The sequence below is a fragment of the Abramis brama genome (genome assembly GCF_963993115.1).
Source record: "Abramis brama genome assembly, chromosome: 7".
Taxonomy (NCBI): Eukaryota; Metazoa; Chordata; class Actinopteri; order Cypriniformes; family Leuciscidae; genus Abramis; species Abramis brama.
In genome coordinates this window covers 23,600,383-23,623,211 of record NC_139969.1, presented here as the reverse complement: position 1 = coordinate 23,623,211, position 22,829 = coordinate 23,600,383, and the positions used below count along the sequence as shown (strand labels likewise).

The 22,829-nt window shown below is 37.0% G+C and overlaps 1 protein-coding gene across 2 annotated transcripts in view; it reads right to left on the bottom strand.

Moving 5' to 3' along the window:
- tox (thymocyte selection-associated high mobility group box) overlaps positions 1-22,829 on the bottom strand; it is a 57,258-nt gene that overhangs the window by 3,918 nt on the left and 30,511 nt on the right. The window contains exons 3-8 of one of the 2 annotated variants that reach the window (XM_084120783.1): positions 21,142-21,249; positions 12,055-12,300; positions 6,301-6,552; positions 4,775-5,005; positions 3,106-3,186; positions 2,195-2,563 (exon numbers count right to left, since the gene is read on the bottom strand). In XM_084120783.1, coding sequence (XP_083976909.1) covers positions 2,195-2,563; positions 3,106-3,186; positions 4,775-5,005; positions 6,301-6,552; positions 12,055-12,300; positions 21,142-21,249 — 1,287 coding nt within the window. The remainder of the gene's footprint in view (positions 1-2,194; positions 2,564-3,105; positions 3,187-4,774; positions 5,006-6,300; positions 6,553-12,054; positions 12,301-21,141; positions 21,250-22,829) is intronic. The other variant, XM_084120784.1, reaches the window with a different exon arrangement.

Genomic DNA, 22,829 nt, shown 5'->3' with positions numbered 1-22,829 from the left:
TATTCATTAGGACCTCATTACAACCTCATCTCAATCCCACTGAAGTTCCAGCACAACTCAGGGCTATTAAGACATGAAACGGATCAACACAGAACTCTTAACGCTAACGGCGTTGTCGCCGTCACCACGAGTGTTTAAGGAGACTCGGGCTTCAAACCTCTCTTTAACCACCTCTGTTTGGGATCTCTATTAGGGAAAGGAGGGTTTAATTAGCACTGATGCTAATAATGAGGCTGGGTGTTAGCGTAGGGCTGCGGTTGAAACACCCTCTTCTTCCTCACATGGTAAAACAGGACAGGCAATAAACACAGTGAATGTTATTTCAAAAGAGGTCGTTTTCTCTTTAATTAGATTTTTTTGGGGGGTTGTTTGTGTGTGAATGGGTAGACTAGATCCTTTATTTGCTTTCTCTGCTTTGCTGTTGTCTACGTCCTCAAAAAACAACCTTCTCCTCCTATACACTTTAGCAGAAAACTAATTTCATTTCCTTCGGCCCAGTCTGAAAAACTGTTTTCATCAGATAGCTGAGGCGTTTTGTCTTCCACACTGATGTATTCATCAATCTCAATGTGAGTTTTTCTGTGCAACCTTAAGTCACATCCAAATCCTAATGCATCTGTTTATTACAGAGAGAAAATTGAAAATCTGTCTGTGTGATACGCTGGGATTTTTTTTGCACGGTGTGGACATAAAACAAGCTGGCAGATATTAATGGTTCTTCTCTTGACCTCATTCGCCGGTGCGAGAGATAGGCTGAAGGGGCCGGAAATGATGAAAAATGAAACGGTGCAGCATCTGCTGCATAAACAGCACTTCCTCCACTCTCACATTCATACACACACATATACTCTCCGCTATCTGTTCCACGATAATGTAGAATGGAAATTGGAGAAGTATGAGACAAGGCAGGTTCTTGAAGAGGTTCATGGAAAATAGATTGGCTGAGGAGCAAATCCTTTAATTGGCCCGGCCTGGTGTCTGTCATGCTTCTTTTTAGTCTTGCTTTAATAACAGTGAAAAGGCTGCTAATGTCTTTCTTGATTAAAGTCAACATGAAATAGAGTGCACAACCCATTTTACATCCTAAATGTGACATATTTCACAATAGAAGAAGAAAAATCATGGGAGGGTCTTGATTCTATCCATTAGGAATTGACCGGATGGTGAAAAGTGCCCTCTACATGGTTAGATGGGTGGGGTGAATTGGGTTACACTTTTTACGGTGTCCTTGTTACAGTGTAATTACATTTAAGTACTGAGTAATATTAATTAACTACGTGTACTTACTATTTAGGATTAGGTTTGTTGTAGGGTTAGTTGCATGCAATTATGCATAATTTATAGTTATTACTATAGTAACTACATGTAGCACGTGCAACAAGGACTCTGTAAAATAAAGTGTTACCGTGAACTGTTCACATTAAGTCCAAGACAACATATTAAGAAAGCGAATTTTAGTCAATTTAGATTCAATTTCATGCTAACTTTAAATTTGTTTGAAAGTATTTATTGAACTATTAAGGTTTTTGGACATGGGGACTAGTGGTCAACTGATATGGCAACAAAAACTGTGCATATATTATATAAATATAATTTTTGTGCCATGGCAAAAAAAAAAATTATGACTTAATATTTTTTATTTTTAGCACTTTTTTTTTGAAAGATGTCTCTTACACTCACAAAGGCTGCATTTATTTGCTCAAACATACTGTAAAACATTAAAAACAGTAATTACAATTTAAATTTGTAATTGAATAAATTTTCAAATGTAATTTATTCCTTTGATGGCAAATCAGAATTTTCAGCATCATTACTCCAGTCTTCATTGTCACGTGATCCTTCAGAAATCATTCTTAATATGCTGATTTGCTGCTCAATAAGCATTTCTTATTATAATCAATGTTGAAAAAAGTTGTGCTGCTTAAAATGTTTTTGGAAGCAGTGATACTTTTTGTTATGATTCTTTGATGAATAGAAAGTTCAAAAGAACAGCATTTATTTTAATAGACTATCTAGTTACATTGTCTAAACTGTCACTTTTGATCACTTTAATGTAGATTTGCTGAATAAAAGTTCAGTACTGTACATATAGGAACTCACTTAAAATGTACAAAGTTTATTCAAAATTCAAATGCATGTAAAAAAAAAAAAAAAAAGCATTATTCATTGGCAAAAGCATCAGTAGATGTCTGACCTGGGCCATGGATGGGGAGTGCAGAGGCAGCGGGTGGCCGCTGAGCTGCTGCTGGTGCTGGTGCTGCTGCTGGTGCTGGTGCTGGTGGAGACTGAGGTGCTGGTGTAAGGGGGGGCTGATCTGCACCGGAGGGGGGGACGAGCCCGTCATGCTGCCCATGCTCATGGGCGCGCTGGGCCGGGATGTGCCACCTCTGGCTAGGCCTGGCTGCATCGGGGGCAGATGGGGACTGAGTCCTGTCTGCTGGTGGTACGGAGAAGCCATGTAGAGACCAGGGTGAGACTGACCCGTCCCGGAGAAAACTGATGGCTTGGGCCCGAGCATCTGAGAGGCCTGTGATACCTTCACATCGCCTGGGTCATTGTAGCTCTAGAGAAAGTTACGAAAATATTTCAGTTGTTGGATGCATTGTTGTTTTAAACAGTTTTACTTTTAAGCATGTATTGTGTCATTGTCTGCTTTTAAATGCCTGATGTCTAAATGTCATTGTTGCTTTTAAATATGTATATTTAAAATTACATCAAATCCAAATGTTATATCAATTTTAAATATATATGTATAAATACTTTATGTGTATAAAATCTAAATTGCAAATACATTGCATGAATGTATAAATAAAAATATAAAATACATCTCTCTGTATTCCCCTTAGTCTTACTCGTAATATTTCCATTCAGGTTGTATGCCTCAAATGTTGCAACATTTATTAAATAATATTGGATTTCTTGCAAGCTACGACAGCGTGAGATGTTTTTATAACGCTGTCTTCATAATATTTCCATTCAGGTGTGCGAGAGGAGTCTCAAAAACATCTCTAAGCTGCCAAACAAGAACATTTCAAAATGTCCCTTCTCAAACGTCGCGATTATAAAGTGCGTACGCGTATCAATCACCCAGAGTCATTTACGTACCTGAGACACGAGGCTCGCTCTGTACGCAGCCAGCTGTTTGAGGTACTCCTTCTTTGCAGTTTCTGTTTTTTTCTTGTACACCTGCCATGATAAAACAAACAAACAAAGAAAAAATATATTAAGAGGCCAAAGCTGTTCTTCATGTTCCTGTGCACAATTATTCTTAGAAATGGGATCTAATGGCAGTCCATTTATGAGCCATAATGCGTAATTGTTGTTGGAGCGCTGAAATGGTGCTTGAGTGCAGCCCACTTTATCCATCGCTTGTTCTTCTGCCTTTATGGACTGTCCATATTTCCCTTTCAGTTGGGGCATATGTGTAATTATTTGCCCATCAATACATCTGTGCTGTTATTACATCAACCAATAGACCTCTACTAAAAAGACGAGCAAAAGAGAGCGATAGAGAAAGACAAAAACAGCATGAGAGACATGATGTTCTTTTATCAGGCAAACATCCTCTCCTGAGGAAAAGTACTTTTAAGTGTTTTCATCAGCTTCACCGGCTGAGTGTTTTACATAGTAAAAAATGAGTGAATCAACGACTACAAAAAATAAAAGAATGACTGTAGATGCTGTCTGGTGGCTTCGGTGAGAGAAATGGGTACTTTCAGTTGTGTTTATTCTGAAATCAGAAGCAAATCTGGAAGTCATGTCATTCTTCAAAACCTAAGTTCACACCCTAAACAAGAGACTAGGTGTTAACATAAGTGCTAATCCTTTTCATCATCACTGCTTTCAATCTTAAAAGAAACCTTGATTATTAAACATTTTTTAAACATTTACAAGGGTATTTACTGTACTACATAAGGTCCAATATTTCACTTTGATATACACATTTGCTTTAATGCACAGCAAATTAAAAGTATTACAGTGGTACACTAAAGTGTACCTTAAAGGGATAGTTCACCTAAAACTGAAAATCCTCATGTTACTTCAAACCTGTATGGCTTTCTTTCTTCTGTGGAACACTTTTTTTTATGAGGACAGTTTTTTTAATTAGTTACTTGTAATATTTCAAGTAGTATGGAGGAACTATTCATTTTAAATAGTGACTTGAGAATCTACTTTTAAACCAGTTCAGAATACAATAAAATAACATTTAAAAAAAAAATACTGAAACCCATAATGCTGTTGTGAACTATGCTTTAAATAGCCATTTGGTGGCTAAAACAAAACTCAACATTACAGACTGTATTCCTGCTAAATGTGTACCGAAACTTGATAAAGCGATTAGCAGACCCCACAAAACTTTTCTTTGTTATATACCAATGAAAAAAAACAAAACATCTCACATATTGCACTGTTTTCACACCTGACTAGACTTCCCCTACATGCACAACCGCGCTGATGTTAGACCACAACACCACTTTGGAGACAATGTTATTCTGTGATTGCACAAGGGGAAATCAGCAAATGTTCTGACCAACATGTGCGTCACCACATCTGCTGTCAAAACAAATCGTTATGCGGACATACTATTGTATATATATTATAGATAATATTTTAGATAATAAACAAAACATGTGCTGTGTATATAGAAGCACTGAGTAATCTAATGCCTGCTACATTACCTCAGTCTTTATGAGTCAGCAACAAGATCACAGCAAGATAAAGTAACTTTTTCACATTTGCACACAAGCAAGGTTCATTCAAGAGAGAAAGTCACCTGTTTTTGTTCCTCGCCGAGACCGTCCCACATGGAGGCCACAATTTTGGAGACCTCTCCAAATGTGGCATTAGGATTTTGGCCTTTGATAGCTGCCTGTGTGTCTCTGAAGAACAGGGCATAGGCTGACACTGGCTTCTGAGGCTCGTTGGGGTCTTTCTTCTTCTTCTTCTTGGGGGTTTTGGGCTTCTTGGCCATGTCTGTGGCTGCTCTCTTCTCTGCCCCATTCATCTGAAAGGAGAGGAGCTCATTATAGTAAACAATAGATATCCAATTAGATTAAGCCATAATAACAGCTTTATGAATGAATCATCTTCCTAAAGCTAGTTAGTGAGCCTTGTTCAAAAGCCTGGAGCTATTTTTTAAATTTTAATGACTTCCGCGCTTTAGTCGTATATACCGGGTTCCCACGCCTTTTTACCAACGAATTTCCATGACTTTTGCAATTGTTTGTCATCTCTGATTAAAATAATTTTTATAAAGATTTCACTGACAAAGAAATATTTCTAGCTAATTTAATATTAATTTTAGAACTGAGGATAACTTGAAAAAATTATTTTGGCTATAGGGCATTGTGATTATTGCATAATCATTTGTTCACAATTATCATTGATTATGGATTGCGATCACTGTACACATTAAAGGCCTTATCATATAGGACTATCCGAATAAGGGATTTTTATTTGCATGTATAAATACCATAAATGCACATTTCATTTAGAAATAGTACTTTTTTATTGAAGTTAAATATTTTAGTTTATATTTATTTATTTTTTATTTCAAATATTATGTTCTACTCTGTGCAATATATATTTTTTAAAAAGCCTTCAAATAAATCATACATTTTTCCAAATTCAGTGTGAATAAATTATATCTTAAGGTGTATGTGTATTAAGTTTACACTTTAATACTGTAACTGTTTAATTAACAAAACAGACATTTAATTTAATTACTTGAATGACAATTAATCACCAGCCAAAGCTTCATACTAGTAACAGTCCTAACTATTTACATTTCAATTTTAAGATTGATAAGTGAATTAAATATCAGATTTGATTGTGATATGACTTGATCTGGAAATCACAATTGTCAAATTTCCTGAAATCTGTGACGGTGAGACTTTACATCAACATGAGTAGCTACTGTAGTAGTTGTGATGGTGTATGTCTCTTGACTTTTTTAATGCTTAACCGTGTCTTCCATTTTAGGAAACAACACAAAAATATCTTAGCAGAGCACATAGATGGCCACACTATCAGGAGGATCAGTATTGATGTGGAGTTTTGGAGAAAATGTGCTGTATTTGGGCTGTGAAGAACAGACTTGAGGCAGATCAGTGTCTTAGCAAATCTGTGTTTAAGGAAACATGGCAGAACAACTTACTGAAAGGTCAGCAATGACTCATTCCTTTGAATACACAGTATTTTGCCACAGTGCATAAAATAGTACCTGAGCGTGTGTGTGTGTGAGGAAGATAAGGTTTTATATTCATGAGATCATAGAATGGGTAAAGCTCCCTCTCTCACCTTGACAGCATCATCTGCATCGTCCTCATGCACGGAGCTGGAGGGGGAAGGTGTGGCGGACTTGCTCTCTGGTGGAGATGGGGATCCACGGGTGCCATTGTTGTTGTTCAGACCCAACTGAGTATTGAGTTGTGACTGGTTGATTGTGGTCAGCTGACCTTGAGGAACCATGCCAGGTTGGATCCTGGGTCTATGCGTATCCACCTGAGGGTGGCCACCGTAACGCGAGTCAGAGTTGACCATCTGCTGCATCTGGAAGATTAAAAGAAAACTTTATTTTAAACAAATATACATAGGTGTTGAAATTAATATTTCAAATAACTAAACCAAACAGAAGTGAATCTCAATCAGCAGCATTTGTAGCATGATGTTGATTACCACAAAAATAATTTGAATAAAGGAATTTTTTAATTTTCAATTTTTTAATAAAACAAAAAGCTTACGGTGAGGCACTTTGCATTCCAGTTGTCGACTGAGCACTATTTAATATTATTACTTATTCAATAAAATTATTATTACTTATTAAAACTAAGCTCACAAAAATGTTACAATTGAATTCACGAAAGGACTACCTATACATACAAGGATAATCCTAATTTTAACTAGCACTTAATATCTCCATCCATACCTTATGACAGGTTTATATTTTCACCTTCCTGCTGCTGTGAATGCTAGGCTGTATCAGGGTGTATAAAACATTGCTTTTGTACACTGTATCTGGGGGATAAATCACTTCCGACAAGGACAAGCCCTGTAGTGGTAGTCTGTCACCTGATACTGTCTGAAGCAACAGGTGACCTGAAATGTACCCCACGCCCACCATTGTATGCCGCACAATGCCCCCGACAGGTGGAGCTTTGGGGTTAGAGGCCACAGGCATTGCTCTGAAAGACAGGTGACTCTGCGTCTCCCTCCCCACATAAACACTTCAGACACTCTGAACCCTCAATACACTAAATATACTGGAATTGTCTTCTATCAGTCTATTATTGAGTGGTGCTTGTCCTAAAAAAAGTCACTGCCATGATATTAGGGTGTTCTGGGTGGTTTTCAATTTTTAAAATTTCAATTAAGTAATTCAAATTAAATAAAGTTTTACATTGAATATATATTAGAGTTTATACAGTTTAATTTATATTATTAAATTATATATTTTATACTATATATGTATAGTTTTATTTTACAGTTTAATAGAAATATATATATATATATATATATATATATATATATATACTGTAGTGTATATACAGTTTGATTTTCAACCAATAGCACTTTCATAGGCTATGTTCAACTTATTCAGTTGAATACATGAAAGTGTTTTTATGTCATGTCATGAAGCATCTAATAAACTATTAATTTCCGAGAATTCATCGTGCATCCAAACGCAATTGATTTAGTTGCAAAGGACTAATGACGTGACATTAAACAGCAATGGGAAGGAAAACCTCTAATACGAGAGGTTTTAGCGGTTAACTGACTAATCATAAACTGACACTGGTGAAAATGTCAAGTTCTCATGAAATGGCTCGGGGGGGGAAAATCGCAGTGGAAATCTCTTCAACTTTTTAGTGTTTAACCATTACAATGTTAATGGACAGGAGAAAGTTTCGTTTTTCAGCGAAATGCGTTCACCTTCATATACACACCTCGTTAATACGCTCCGTGTTTCCAATGTTTTAACCCATCCCACTCGATTTCTTGTGAAACATCTGTCTTTTCTTGAGGGGGACTTTTTTCTGCTAGTCAACCCAGACAATACCCACCTTGTGTGGGGTAATAAGACAATGTGGTCAGTTTTGTGTGTGAAAACACACTTCAACTTGAAAACCATGCACGCTATTAAAGGTCACCTTTCTTTTTCATGGTAAAACAAAACTTAAGAGGCAGGACACGCTTTCTGACAGAAACTAAGAGTGAAAATCAAAGACAAATTGTTTAATCATACAATAACTAGTGAAATTTCCCAATGAGAAAAACTTTACGACAAGAGGATCAACATGGCTGCGGAAAAAACCCTCAAATCGCATTTGTCAGAGTGAGGTTGTGATGGTATTTATCATCTGAGCTCACCATTAATCTCCACCACACAGAGGACAAAGGCTTGCCAGGGATGAATAGAGGTCACGTGACGAGGTCACAGACAAAAGCCCTAAAGGTTGCCTGTTCTGCACTTTTTAAGTTTTAAATAACAAATGGCTGCCTGGGCTGGCTGTTTTTTCATCAGATCCACTGACCCGTGCTTCAAGGGAGGTCATACTCATTTGATATCAATTTCCTTTAAATCACAGGGCAAATTGTAATCACACGTACAGTATGAGACTATTTGCATGCTTATCTTCCTATAGTGCACGACAGAGACGTATGAAAGGGACGCGAGAACCCCAGCTTTCCATGGAGTCCAATGACATTTTAAAGGGAGGAAAATAATGTCTACTTTACTCCGGCTGTCACTTCAGGGGCACTTTCATGTCCTTCTGTTTCCATTAAAAAGGTATAAATAGCTTAAGTGCTGGACTAGATCAGAGCCAATTGTTTGCTCTGGGTAATAAAACCACAGCCCAATGATAAGGACTTTTTCAGGCAGAGTAATGAGGGTGTATTTCATGTCCTTGTGTTACTGTAGATCTTTATAAGCTAAAACACACACTGGCTTTTTGTTTACCCTTTCGATCGTTCGAATGAATTTGAAATATATTCTGGAATAATCTTAGCTATTAATTTCTTTCCTCTGAAGTTAATCCGCTTCAGAATCGCTGTTATTTTTTATTAGTAATAATAGCTTGTCACAGTCTACACGATGGAAAACACCCAATATTTATGACATGCAGGAGTACATACTGTATGAGAAGTGAGGTAATTTGGAGTATAAAAGCTTAAAGCCGTATTACGCCATCTGTCATTTGGACATGCCAGTGTTTAATTGCTTTCGCTTGAATTTTCCACAAACGCACGCAAATACCTGTCTCTTATTAAACTTCACTGTAAATGATCTATGCAAAAGCAGTCTAATAGAAGTAGCTTGTCACGCTGCACTTTCAAGGTCTCGAATGTTTTGCAGTGCACAGCAAAGAGCTGCAAACTGTAGGCTTTGCTGCAAATTTGCAATAAATGGAGATTTATGTCCATTACTGTTCCTTTTTTTTTTATTTAGGCCACTGCTGGATGAGGATTTAGTGGCTTTTGCGCTGATGATGGACGATCTCGAAGCTTTTTACCGCTCACGCCCTCTCTCTCTCTCTCCTCCGCTGTCAGCTCTGTTTAGATTTGCACATTTTACACACATCAACTTGTGCTTATTTAAGCGGACATGTGGCTTTCTGGAAAGCAAACTTCACCTGAGCATTTCCAATAAATTCGTCGCGTTTCATGCGAATCACCGAGCTCATCAGAACGGCCCGATGAGATCTCATCTCTCACATTATACGTTTAAAAAGAAGCCTTCGTCGTTTCTCGGGACTAGGGGATCCATTTAGCTATTCTCTGGCATTTACTTTCATTCTTTTTAACGGAACGAGGGGGAGGGATGGTGAAACCTTATGAGATAATTTTCCTTTTAATCTAATAGTTTTTAAGGTGAAGCACATTTCACTCAACTATCTCTGCTGGCTAAACAATGCAAGCTCTGAGACCTATACAATGAATGCAAAATGTGAGAGGCACATAAATGCACTCTCTGTTCCACCAGAGAAGGCAGCTCCAACAGGCTAATGCTGAGAGAAAATTAATTCCATCAGCTAGCTCTTTCATTCTCCACTGCAGCTACAAGCTCTCTGTCCGGTTGCCTGGCAACCATAATTCATAGCCGCTCTAAATGGATGTTCTCCAAGCACTGAGAACATTAAGGTGAAAAGAACAAATGCCTTTGTGAATCTCAATATCTTTCAGTGTGCATGTCACTGAGTATGTTTTTTTTACCCACCCATGTGTATGTTATTCTTTAAAAATCTATTTGATGTAAGTTTAAGAGGGGCACTACGAAGGTGCATTTTCCCAAAAAGAGTAACAAAGGAATCGAAAATATTGGTCGTACCATTTTTCCCTCTTACGGCAGTTGTAATTTCGCCTTCCAATAAATCAGTTGTGCGAATATCAAATAAATAAAGGTCAAGATTTAAAAAATTGCACAAAAACAAGGCTCAATATTTAGGCTTGGCCTCCAAACATGAAGTATGTGGAAAACAATAGGTGAGAGATGATGAAGAGGAGAAGTTTCAGTTTGACTCGAGCGTCAGATCAGCAGCACATCTCGCATTTATCTTCAACCACAGTTAGTCACAGCTCACCAACACTTCATAAGTGTCATAATAACATTATGAGGTTTCTTGCACTTAACCAAAATTTAAGGTTTGGGTTTCATTTCTGCAGAAGTGGCAGCGATTTGTAGATGTCTGTAATTGATATCAATATAATTCAAGAAAAAGACAAGAGGTGAAAAAATAAGTTAGCAAACCAAATAAAATCATTTTAATTCATGTAATCTATCTTTATATCAAATATTAAATCTAATATAATAATCTTAATGTAAATAATGTCATGCACAGATATTCTAATAATGAATTATTATATTGCAATAACCATATACTTCTGATTTATTTATTTTTCTAGGATTTTTTAAAATCTACAGTTTCTGAATGTACTGTACAACTATCTAGTACAGCTACATGGCAAGCAGAATGCATTAGGGGGAGTGCCTTGATGCTAAATTATATTTAATTAACTTAATCCAACGGGGAATTTGGCATTGTTTCACTGTGCGTTAAATCACATTAGCTCTCATTTGCTGGGTGCTATCTCAATCATTCTATATGCCGCTCCAACCTCTTATAATCTCTGCTGAGGTGTTTCATTGGTGTCAATTAAATCATTGTTTGGGCACTGAAACGACTTTGCTGTTGCGTAATTCTGTCATGCAAAATGCATTAGTGACATCTCAAAGGAGAGCATGTGCATCTTACAATGAAATTTCCTCCATACACAGAGAAACAGTATTTTTGGTACCTTTCCATACTATATTATATGGAAGCACATTTCCACCTCAGAGCACAAAAAAATTAAAATAGGTAACTGTAACTGCTTTCTCTTGATGCAAAAACCTCTACGTCCGTCTGACATTTTCTTTTAAATAAGCATATGTATGTTTTTAATTTTAGTCAGTGACATTTTTGAAAATACCTAAACATAGGAGGCTTATAAAAATGCTCATTTAAAAGAAAAATGGCAGATGGACTTTTGCATCTGAAGTATATATATATATATGTATATGTATATATGTATATATATATATATATACTTCAGATGCAATACAATGTGATTTGAGATAAATCACATTGTAATTTATAAAGATGAAATTATGAGAGTCAAAGTTTGTATATGTCACAAAAGCATTTAGGTACATTGCAAGATATTATTTATATATATAATATATAAATGTACCTTTGTACCTAAATGCTTTTGTGACATATACAAACTTTGACTCTCATAATTTCATCTTTATAAATTACAATGTGATTTATCTCAAAATCACTAAATGTGACGTTATATTTCACAATTGCTGCTGTGTCACTTTATGACAATATGACTTTATATGTCACAATGGGATTTTAAATCATCCAATTGTGACTTTATTTCTCATAATTTTGGCTTTGTATCTCGCAGTATGATTACTACTTTTAAACTGTACCCATTAATTACCCTTTTAGGCAGAAACGGGCTTCCATACGCCTCAGGTCTTAGACAGAGAGCACCAGTACTCACCACTGAGAGGGAGTTGGTGAGCAGACCGCCATCTTGACCCAACATGTTGGGGACCGACATGCCGGACAGGTCCATTCCTTGCAGGTGAAAGGGGTGCAGTCCGTTCTGGGAGACAGGGGGGCAAAGGTGATGGTACGTTCCGGACTCAGACTCGGGCAAGTGTGCCAACATGTGTTCGGGGAGGGTGGGGGGAGTGATAGGCGGGATGTTGAAGTCTTCGTCCCCAAGACTGGGCACTGGGTAGGACTGTTGGAATGAACAGAGACACAGCACACAAAGGTTACGTGACCTGTGAGAACACTGATTGGCTGATTACAAAACCACAATCTTATTCAAAAGATGATTCTGACTGGTCATTATTGATGATGAATACAATGCATTTTTCATGACTATTATCATTTATTCAGAGGTAAATATAAAATAACCTGATAAAGAGGGTATCAAATTTTAAATCTCCCAACATAAAAATGACATTGTAACTTTAAAATGGAAAAGCGAGTGAATAGATGGTGAAGTGCAATAAGCACTCTTGTCAGAGAGTCTCCAAAGGCAGCATGAAAAGGCTTTCCAAACAGTTAGTTTGAAATACTGCACAACAGGGGGTCACCCGTAGGCTAGAACAAGGACAGACTGTCCATTTGATACTTATAAATAAGAGAATGAAATGGGTTACAGCACGAACAGAAAAATCTTGTTGAAAACCAACATTCTTTGATGTTCTATATTCTGCCACTGAAGCGATCCTGCTATGGCAATGATTCACGCTGTATCAATAACAGAAAAAAGACTAATCACAACTATATACGCAACAAATCAAATGCCGAATAAAGTACATCAAAGTGCACTGCACATTACAGTGATCCATTCATACTATTTGAGCCTTTGAGGAAGTAAAATTATATGCAAATGGTCAATCAATCTCATTAGACTATAACAAAAGGCTGCTTTTATGAGGCTGAACAGTCACTTGCGCTTGGCTGTGAAGTTTGCTTTGGCTGCCTTAAAACAGCCCGTCCTGCACGCTGCCTCCTCCAGCCCCTGTCAGTTTAGACTGTGATGAAAAAGATGTAAAGCAGATAAGGAGATGAAAGGCTGTACAAATCCAAGCAAAATCATAAATTATTCGGTAAACACTCCCTTGGAGTAAAATACTGTAGAAAAATATATACAGTTATCAGAAGGCATAGAGATGAAGTTTATCATTGGTACCAAAGGCAAGCCGGAAAACACATCACGACGAGCACTTCACGAAACGCTAACCGTGAATGTGCCTCAGCCTCTGACTCGAAATGACTCAAACGATCCCTCTCTCTTTTTTTTCTTCTTATTTTACCTTGAAAGGGGCTTCTCTTTTCTGCTGCTTTATTATCTCTAATACATAGCTTTTATTTGCAGCAAACTAAATGAACCTGTCAGACAGCCAACTACAGGCAATTAGGTATGAAATTGGTTCCAAATTCAAGCTCAACTCAAATAACGGTCCAACTGTTACTTTTAAGGATTGCAATAATCGTTTTAATGAGCTTCCTACTTCTGCCTCTAAAAGCCAATGTATCATGCTCATTTGCATATTTGATTGTGTTGTGCCTCACAGATGTCTGCGTTTGTTTGCGGGAAATATGCTGGCATAATTCATACAGTAAGGCCCTTAGAGGAATGATTTGACTGCCAAATGAAAAAAAATAAATCACATAGAACAAGACGACTGTTTGCAGTGGCTTGCATTGCTGTTGATACATGCGAGTAATGTACTTATTTGTGTAATTATTGTCGAAAGAAGAAAAATAAATGATTATTTTCAGGTAAAAATTATATAAATAAATAAGAGCAGGAATGGATAACAGTTTTGTCGGCTCGAGTCGAGGTGCGATTGTTTATGTGTTCTAACGGTGTGTGATGTTTCTTGGTATCCTGTCTTTCTTTTTTTACACTTTCCTTTTTTTGTGACACTGAGGAGCGTAAACAGGCAGCCAAGAAAGAGAACACAGGAAATAAATAACCCTGTGCTGTGGTGTGTGGCTCTGAAAAAAAGTGAAATGCACAAAAATTAAGAGATATTGCAAACATTTCCTACATCTGTGTGTTTTTGTTGTGAAAAAGAAGACGTTAGATGAGGCCGCGAGTACAAACATATCAAAACATGCTGTCATCTGATGCTGATCTACTTATTGAACTGGAAACTGCAAAAAAAAGTTCCAGCTAATCTGAATAAATGCGTTTTCTGAAGCAATGTGCTACGAGTCAGTTAATTTTTCCAATTCCAACCTCTTGTTTAAACATCCTTCATTTTTCAATCTGTAGTCATGTTGTTGGTAATTTAAATATTTTTGTTTCATCTAATGAAACCTGAATCAGATCATTCGAAATGAACTAAATGAATATATTCTGAGTCATATATATATATAATACATATGTATAAATGAAAAAAAATTCTGAGTCAGGATTGTGGGAAATTACCCACACAATGTCTGTACATTCAGTTCAGTGTTTACTATTCATAATTCAGCTACATTCAGATCGCTACGTATAATTTTAACATAATTTAGGTGTGCGGTTTTCCCTCTAAAAGGCTATCTTTCATTTAACAATAAATGGAACATGGAAGAAAAACAACAATTTCTGTGTAAATGAGGACTTTGGATGACACATAGTTTCCGACCAACCCTCATTCACATTACATGCAAAGGAGGGGAAGGAGAAGAAAATGACAAATTTGAGATCCACAACGTGCAAGTCCTTGTCCATTTTCGTGTGACATCATTTCGACTGGACAACAAATCTCTCAGGGAGGTGATTGCCTGTCAAATAGCACAAGGGTAATGGGACTGGTGGGAGATGAATGGCAAATGAGCAGGAGACTCATTTAAATCTACTATCAATTACTGATGATGGTCATGATGGCTGTATGGAATCATTGTCTATGGGCGACTTCACAGCCAGCAGTCAATCAAAGCTTCACAGCGGAGGGGGAAAGTGAAATAAACTTGGGGAATAGTCATGGATCTGATGCGGTTTACACTGACAATAAGGAAAGAAAGGAGAGAGAACTCTTGTGTTTTTAACAGAGTGTAGTGAATGAGTGGCAGAAATGCTTCACCAGCAGAAATTATGCATTAAATTACTGCAGCCTCACAATGGAGATGTGAATTGTTTATAAGCCTTCCATCTTGACAGGCGTAAATCAGCTCGTCATTATGAAAGAAGAGCACATGTACTGAGATATGAGGTGGATGAGAAAAAGTGCATTTTGAGATAAGATATACGCTCCATCAAGTATGCCACAAAATGCATTAAAACAAATTTAGGATGATTCTGACGATTTAGAAGGATGGGTGAGACTGAGGCTAGTTGTCAACTGGGGAAGCTGTATTACAGTTTTTAAAATCAAATGGTTTTTTATCTCTAGCTGTGGTTTTGTATGTTGGTTTCAAACCCCTAACCACTTCAGTTTTGAATAATATTTTTTTAATCATTTTAGTAATAATAAAAAACATTTATAAACATGATAAATGATATGAAATAGAACAAAAACATTTTAAATAAATGTAGAAAAATAAATGCATTCTTGTTTTTTGGTTATTATTAATTTTCTGATATCACATCTATCACAAAACAGTTGCCAAATATGGAACCTTAAGTCTCTGACCTTTCTGACGATTTCTGTTTTGTCAAGATTAGAAAAAAAAAAGGAATTTGAGTTTTTAAGCTTTCGAATGATACCTAATTTATGATGATTACTAAAATATGTAGAATAGGAAAAACAGTCAGTAAAAATAAAGAGCAGGAAGGTGACAGTTAACCCCTTTCACACATACTGTACAGTCTTCACTGGTAAATTACCGTTAAATTACCGTTAAGAGCTCATGTGTGAACAGGACCTTTTTTTTTTTAAATACTGGTAAATCAGTTCTGGCCATTTACCAGTATGAGAAGTTGTACCATTACCAGTAAATTACTGGTTATAATGCTGTGTGTGAACAAAGAATGAAGATTACCGGTATGAGTATGTACGAGATCTGAATGCACTGCTTTGGGCCAATCATAAAGTTCTTATTGAGATTGATTACTTTTTACTGATTACGGCATTTACAGTAAGCACCGCTGCTTTTTAATAGTTTTTCTATGTAAATATGCGCTAGATGGACATCTTTGACCGCTGCGCCATGTCTCGCAGCTCGAGCCTTCTTTTTCATTCATTAGCGCTGCGGCTCAGCAAAAACGCGTTTTGTGCGATCATCCCCTTATGCCTGTCAAAAATAATGCCGTCAAACTGAACAGATAGTGAAACTAAAGCGCTTCTCCTCATGCGGGCTAATGAAGACAACGGCGCAGAGTTTACAGATAATTTTCCAGTGACTGACATCACAGAATTTACCGGTATTTTGGTGCTGATGTGTGAATGGTCTCTTAACGGTAAAAAGCCAGAACGCAGTTGCTTGTGTGAACAGCATATTTGTTTATTTACTGGTAAAGTCGTTATAGTAATTTTACGGTAATTTACTGCCATTTCTGTGTGAAAGGGGCATTAGGTGCAACTTTTCAAAAGGTTTTTTTTTTTTCTGGGCAACACTTTAAGGTATTTGCCTTTCGCAGAAACAAAACTACTCTATTTAAATGATCACTCCAGGATTGGCTGTGGATCATTACCCAGAGCTCCATGTGGCACGAGGAGCGCTCCAACATGTTGTCATGCCCTTCAACCAATTAAATTGCCAAAGAACAGCAAAAGGAAGAGTAAACAACGATAACCTGCGCCTGCAGATGAGGCAGCTTTTTTATAATGTAATTTTGAATAATGAAGATGTCAGGTTAAATGCTACAGTAGTTAAACTTAATAAGGTGCCCTATTTTTTTCCCAATCGGCTTTTCATTTGCCATCCAGTCTGGGATTGTGTGAGAGAGGCAACGAAAGCAATTCAGCCTGTAATGAATACCTCTGGGACCCAGGGGCAGTGATCATTTGAATGCAACATTCTTTGGCCGGGCCCCCAAAACAACCTCGGACTCGCTGAGCTGCCGATTACTGTTGAGAGCTTCTGGATAAATGCAGAAGGGCTTGTCTGTCTTGTGCTAGCATCAAGGTCAAGCATTTTGGAGGAGGTTTCTACTTTGTTTAATGGAGGTGACATGAGAGCGTGTGAAGCCTCGTCTGACCCGAGCTGCGGCATCACACCCGGCGTGTCTTATAACCCGAATGGGATCAAAGCATACAGGCACGGTCCACGAGCGACCACTCCCTGTCCGGCACGCTGCATCAGTGCCTTTGAGCAGCTTAAAGCTCATGCATGCATGAATATGCAATTCATGAATATCTCTGAATAATGCATACTATGAGAAATACAATGGTAGAATTATTTGTGCGATTATTTAAGATATTCTACTGTATATTTAATATTTAATAAATATGTTGTATAGGAACATTAGTTTGGCTCAAGAGAACATTTCTGAACATTTCTGAAATACACACAAAAAAAAAAACACATGTAAGAACGGGCCTCTTCATTCCCAGGAGAGAGCACAAGGTTAGTTTATGCATGTTTAAAATGCACAGCTTTCTCCTGGTCCCCCAAGAGCTCTGCAACATCTGGGGGGAGGGGTGGGGGATGGATACGAGCAACTCTATATAAACCCACACAGAAATCTGACAACCCCCCTCATCAGAGACTATATACATGTCAAACCATTGCGGCAGGCAAATACATCCTGTGCAAGAAACAAACAAATAACATATCGTAACGGTCTCTGCTGCTCTTATAGTTAGGGATAGTATTAACATCAAATGCACTTCCTGAATGCCGCATTACATCTTCTATAACACAGATAAGACAATTTCAACCAAATGTGATTGTTAAACACTTATCAGGTTTAAACAAAAAACAAGAGTTGTTAAGCGAACATTGCTCGCTCTGAGAGTCAAAGTGAGCGCTTTCACAAGTAGTGTCTTTGAGCGTAGTCCAGAAATATGAGAAGTGTGTATATTTTTAGTGTTCGCTGAGTGTATGCTGTAGTCGGCTTTATCTAGCATCGCTGGCACACGCTACTTCATCTTGCTGCTGCATTTAAAATAAATAAACGTTGATACAGAGCGCTTGTGGGCTGACATGCGCTCAACACTCCGCCATTTTGGGCTAATAAATGTGGCTTTTATTTCATGGCCAAGAAACACATGGTTTGGGGTTGGAAGAAGGGGGAATGAGGAGATTGTAAGATAGGAGAGAACCTGTGTGCAGACAGACAGTGCTGAGCTGCAGTCTGGCCTATGAATGCTCTATGTATTTTAACATTTCATTGATTCAGTTTATTTTTTTTCTTCTGGGCTGTTATTATTGTTATGTCTCTCAGAGAGGAACGGATCTCCACTTGCAGAGATGCTCAGATGGATAACAGTATCACATTTTGTCACTTCAAGCAGCTACGAGGCTTTCAAAAGTGTTGTCAGTCAGTGGGGATGTTTTGAAGGCAAAAAGGCATGCAGATTTCAAAGAGATTAACAGAAGTTTTTAAATGTCATTTTAACACATGCCCGTTTTCTTTCTAAAAAAAGTCCCTCTCATCACCAGCTCTGATCTCAAGTTAAATTTCCAACAACTAAATATTTTACATTATTTAAAGCCAATATTATCAAAAAGAGATGCTCATAAGAATGTATCTTTTAATATAATATAATATAATATAATATAATATAATATAATATAATATAATATAATATAATATAATATAATATAATATAATATAATATAATATAATATAATATTTTCCCCCCATGCCTCGTTCAGTGCTGGTCGGCCCGAAAACCACTTTTTGAGGTTATATATAGTTACATATATATAGTTCATAATTGTTTTACTATTTAATCTTTTTTGAAAATAGGCTATTTAATGGCTACTTAATGGCACATTCCATTGAAACAACTTACACCATACAGTGTGACAACATGCCTCACTATAGCATGTTGAACTGTATCTTTTTCTGGGCAATATCAAGCTTTTTTTTGTAACCGAGACTTTTAAGGTATGTGTCAATACAGAAATTGAATAAAAAATTACAACTAGCCCCCCATAGCCTAATATTTATATATATGTATATTTGTCTATCAAATATAAAATTGCGCCAGAATGGTTTTTCAACACCTTTGAAAGAAGAACAAAAAGGTAATCAGTTTATTTGTCTATACATTCCATTTTGTATGTTTGATCTAGACCAGTTTTTGCTTGCTCCACTACACAAATTTTGGCTCCATTTCGTAAGAGCAAAATGGCTTTCATTACGAGATCTTAAGGTTCCCCCACCTCCAAAATCCCAATTTAACCCCTGCACACGATGCTTTGCTATTCCAACTGCAGTGATGTGAAAGGCCACCTCTAGTTTCAGTATCTATGCACATAAATTACATCTTTAACGGTACACTCAACATCATTGATCTCAACCAATTGCTCTGAGGACCGGCTTATGAGAGTAACAGTGTTGTTCATACCAGTGCACAGACCACGGCAGCATTTACATCTTTAAAATCAACCTACAATTTAACAGATCAAACCAAAAGGACTTCAGCAACCATTCATTTAAAAGCCATGATCCTTACACTTGGCCTTTCTGGGTTGCCTTTGTTTCGTATTATAGAGCAGATTAAAAGACGCAATTGCAGTACATGTTTTGCCTTCAGCACTGGAGCTGCGGATGGTTTTCAGCTTCAGTTTTAGCTTCCTGAGTGTGAAGTTTAAAATAGGCACAGGGGTACACTTCTCTCTAATTCGGTTAATGTGTGTTTAAAAGCAGGAGAAAGCATTGTGGCTACGTACCACACACCGAGGTCAAGGTGAATTCAACTGTTGTTGCCAATAAAAGTAATTACCTGTTCCCAAAAGAGGGAAAGAGAGAGAGGGAGAGAGATGCAAGGAAGCACGAAAACAGCTGAGAGACTGCAGCTCATAAGCAAAAGGAAGTAATATCTACAAAGGGAGTTTTAAGATTCAAAGGGAAACATAAAAGTAGTGCTAGACTCAAAGCAGCTCTAAGATTACAGCAATCCTATTCATACATGTGAAATCAATGTGGAGCTCAATGGCAAATAAAAGTGTGATCTACACAACAATGGATTGCAGGATGCAGGGACAGACAGACTGTATAAAGTACAATGGACCCTTTTCACAGTCTTTGATGTATTTTCCACTTTAATTTAGCAGGTTAGCTTCTCTCTCTCTCTCTCTCTTAATGTACATAATTTAATATAAAGTTAAAATAGCAGGACCCTTTTGTGTCATATAACTCTGGAATTAAAAGAAGAAAAATCTAGCTAACTAGTAAGTACTGCTGCGAATGAGTTTAAGGCGTCGCTTCACAACATTTTCTAAATTAGCATTAGCGACCAGAATAACTGATAACATTTCAATTGTGAAAAAGATGTGTACAAATTAATTTATAAGCTATATCTCTTCAATTAGAAACTGTGATTATTTTCTTGTTTTATTTATAGTTAGTTAGTTAGCTAGCTAGCTAGTTTCATTTTCATATTGTGTAAGACATTTTGATACGCTAATATGCCATGTTATACTACAGCGCCTTCACAGACGATTTCAAATACAGCTGCTAAAGAAGTGACAGCAAATTGTTGTAATCTATCTCTCTATTAATTTATTAATATTCATTTTCTTTTGATTAACTCTTTTAGAAAGTCAAAAAAACGTGAGAGATTTATTAAATAAAAACCGTTATTGGTCGATAATTGATATTTACTTGTGCTGCTAATTTCCTCTATTTTTACATTATATTAAATGCCCTTTGCTTCATCTAACGCTCACTTAAATTAATCTTTAAAAGATTCTCAAAATGAATATCTATTTTTCATACTGTACATTACAATGTTGTGATGCCTAACTTCACTTGTACCCTTTAAAATGAATTATATATGAAGTATAAATTACGTATACAAAGTAGTGTTTTTATAGTGCATAAATAGTCATCAGCCACTTCCGTTTTCCAAACCCGTAAATGTAAGGGTCCATATGGATGAGACACACACAAAAATCGTCAGTTGATGTTATTTTTAAATGATGGGCATCTGGTCGGCGTTGGTGTGGGGTTATTTACCCATGTCAGACGGTGGCCGTCCGTGTGTGTAGGGGTCTCTCTTTTCCAGTGGCCGCCGGCCTGTTTGTTGCTGTGCTGCGTCTGGCTGGGACTGGCAGGTACGCGGAACTACAGTGGGATGCAAGGCCAAGGGGTCAACCGACACAGCAGGGTAACAAGAAACATGCACATGCAAGACTCATCACAACTTTCAACTTTCATCACTCTTCAATCCATTTTTTAGCTCTGTGTTCTTTAGATTCTCAATGCATCTTTCATCTCCACCCACATTAAAGCTGTAGCAAACATGCAGCGCGAGCACCTTAAACACAGTGACCAGGGATGTACAATGCAGACAATGCACATTTTAAACCAATTTCAGGCTATGTAATGGCTCAATAGGACCGTATGCAGCTTTTCATGTTAAAAGAAGTAACTCTGAAACAAGTAAGTGACCTATAATTTAGTGCACTTTCCTTTACATTCTCCTGAATGCATTTGCTACAGTGTGCTGAATAATTCATGAGTCAAATATCATTTATTTATTTTTCCTCGTCCTATTGAGAGCCGTAACACCACTGGGCTTAGTCTCTACAGCCTACAGGTTAGACTGTAATTCCCACTAATTCTCTATTTCACAATCTATTGTGAATGCTTATTGAAGAGCTTTTAGGACTCACATAAGATATGGCCTGTGCTGAACATGAACATGAACATGACTTTTCAAGCACAAAGCAAAGCATGTAACCTCAACATAACATCATAATTAGGCAAGTCAGTGGAAACCAACAATTAGCATTTAGTTTCAGCTGACTATTAACTAATATATTTGTCCACTGATATCTGATTAGATTACACTGAATAGTTTCTTTAAAAAAAAATCAGTAACACTAATTTGCTGTTAAATTATGATATTATATTATATTATATTATATTATATTATATATTGTAGTTGAAATAATTGTCCTAACTAGTCAGTTGGTTGACCATCATGCCCCACGTTTGACCAGCAAACTTAAATATATTTTTTGTTATTGCACAAAGAGCTACAACTTTGACAAACTGCAAGCAAATGTGTTCATGATTTAGTTTAAATATACAATTTTCGAAGTGTGAGAAAGGTGTGAATTGCACCTTCACGCATTTCAGGAGAACAGAGACCTGTGTTCAGAGAACCTGTTAAACGTTACTTATGTCAAACTAAAAGACAGAAGATGTTTTGAGCAGGTTGCCAAACCATATGGACAGTTTTTTCTTAAAAAGTGTTTCATTATTAAATTTACTTTATCAACTGGAATAATTATTCATAACACTTTTTTAACTTGTAATGAGAAAAACACAAGTGAGATGGGGAGGGGGGGGGGGAGTTATTTTAGAGCGGGAGCTATTGCACATTACATTCTACATGTCTTACATTAAAGGCCAAACTCTGTGATCCGCAAACAGATTGAATTCAGCGCTTTCATTGTGTTTACTGCATCGAGGCGCTTTGCAGAAAAGTTGTTTTTAACCTTGAGAATTATTCTACATCCCATTGTGTATAGTATTCGAAGTTTGAAATGTCAAAATGTAGCTTGCTTAAATTTAATAGAATGCAAGCACAGTTCAGATCAATGCGTCTATAAAAACAGGCCAAACCCAAACAGCTCATGACAAAAGCAGGAAGGAAATGTTTTAATAGAGCAGCAGCATCATACATAGCCTGCTGC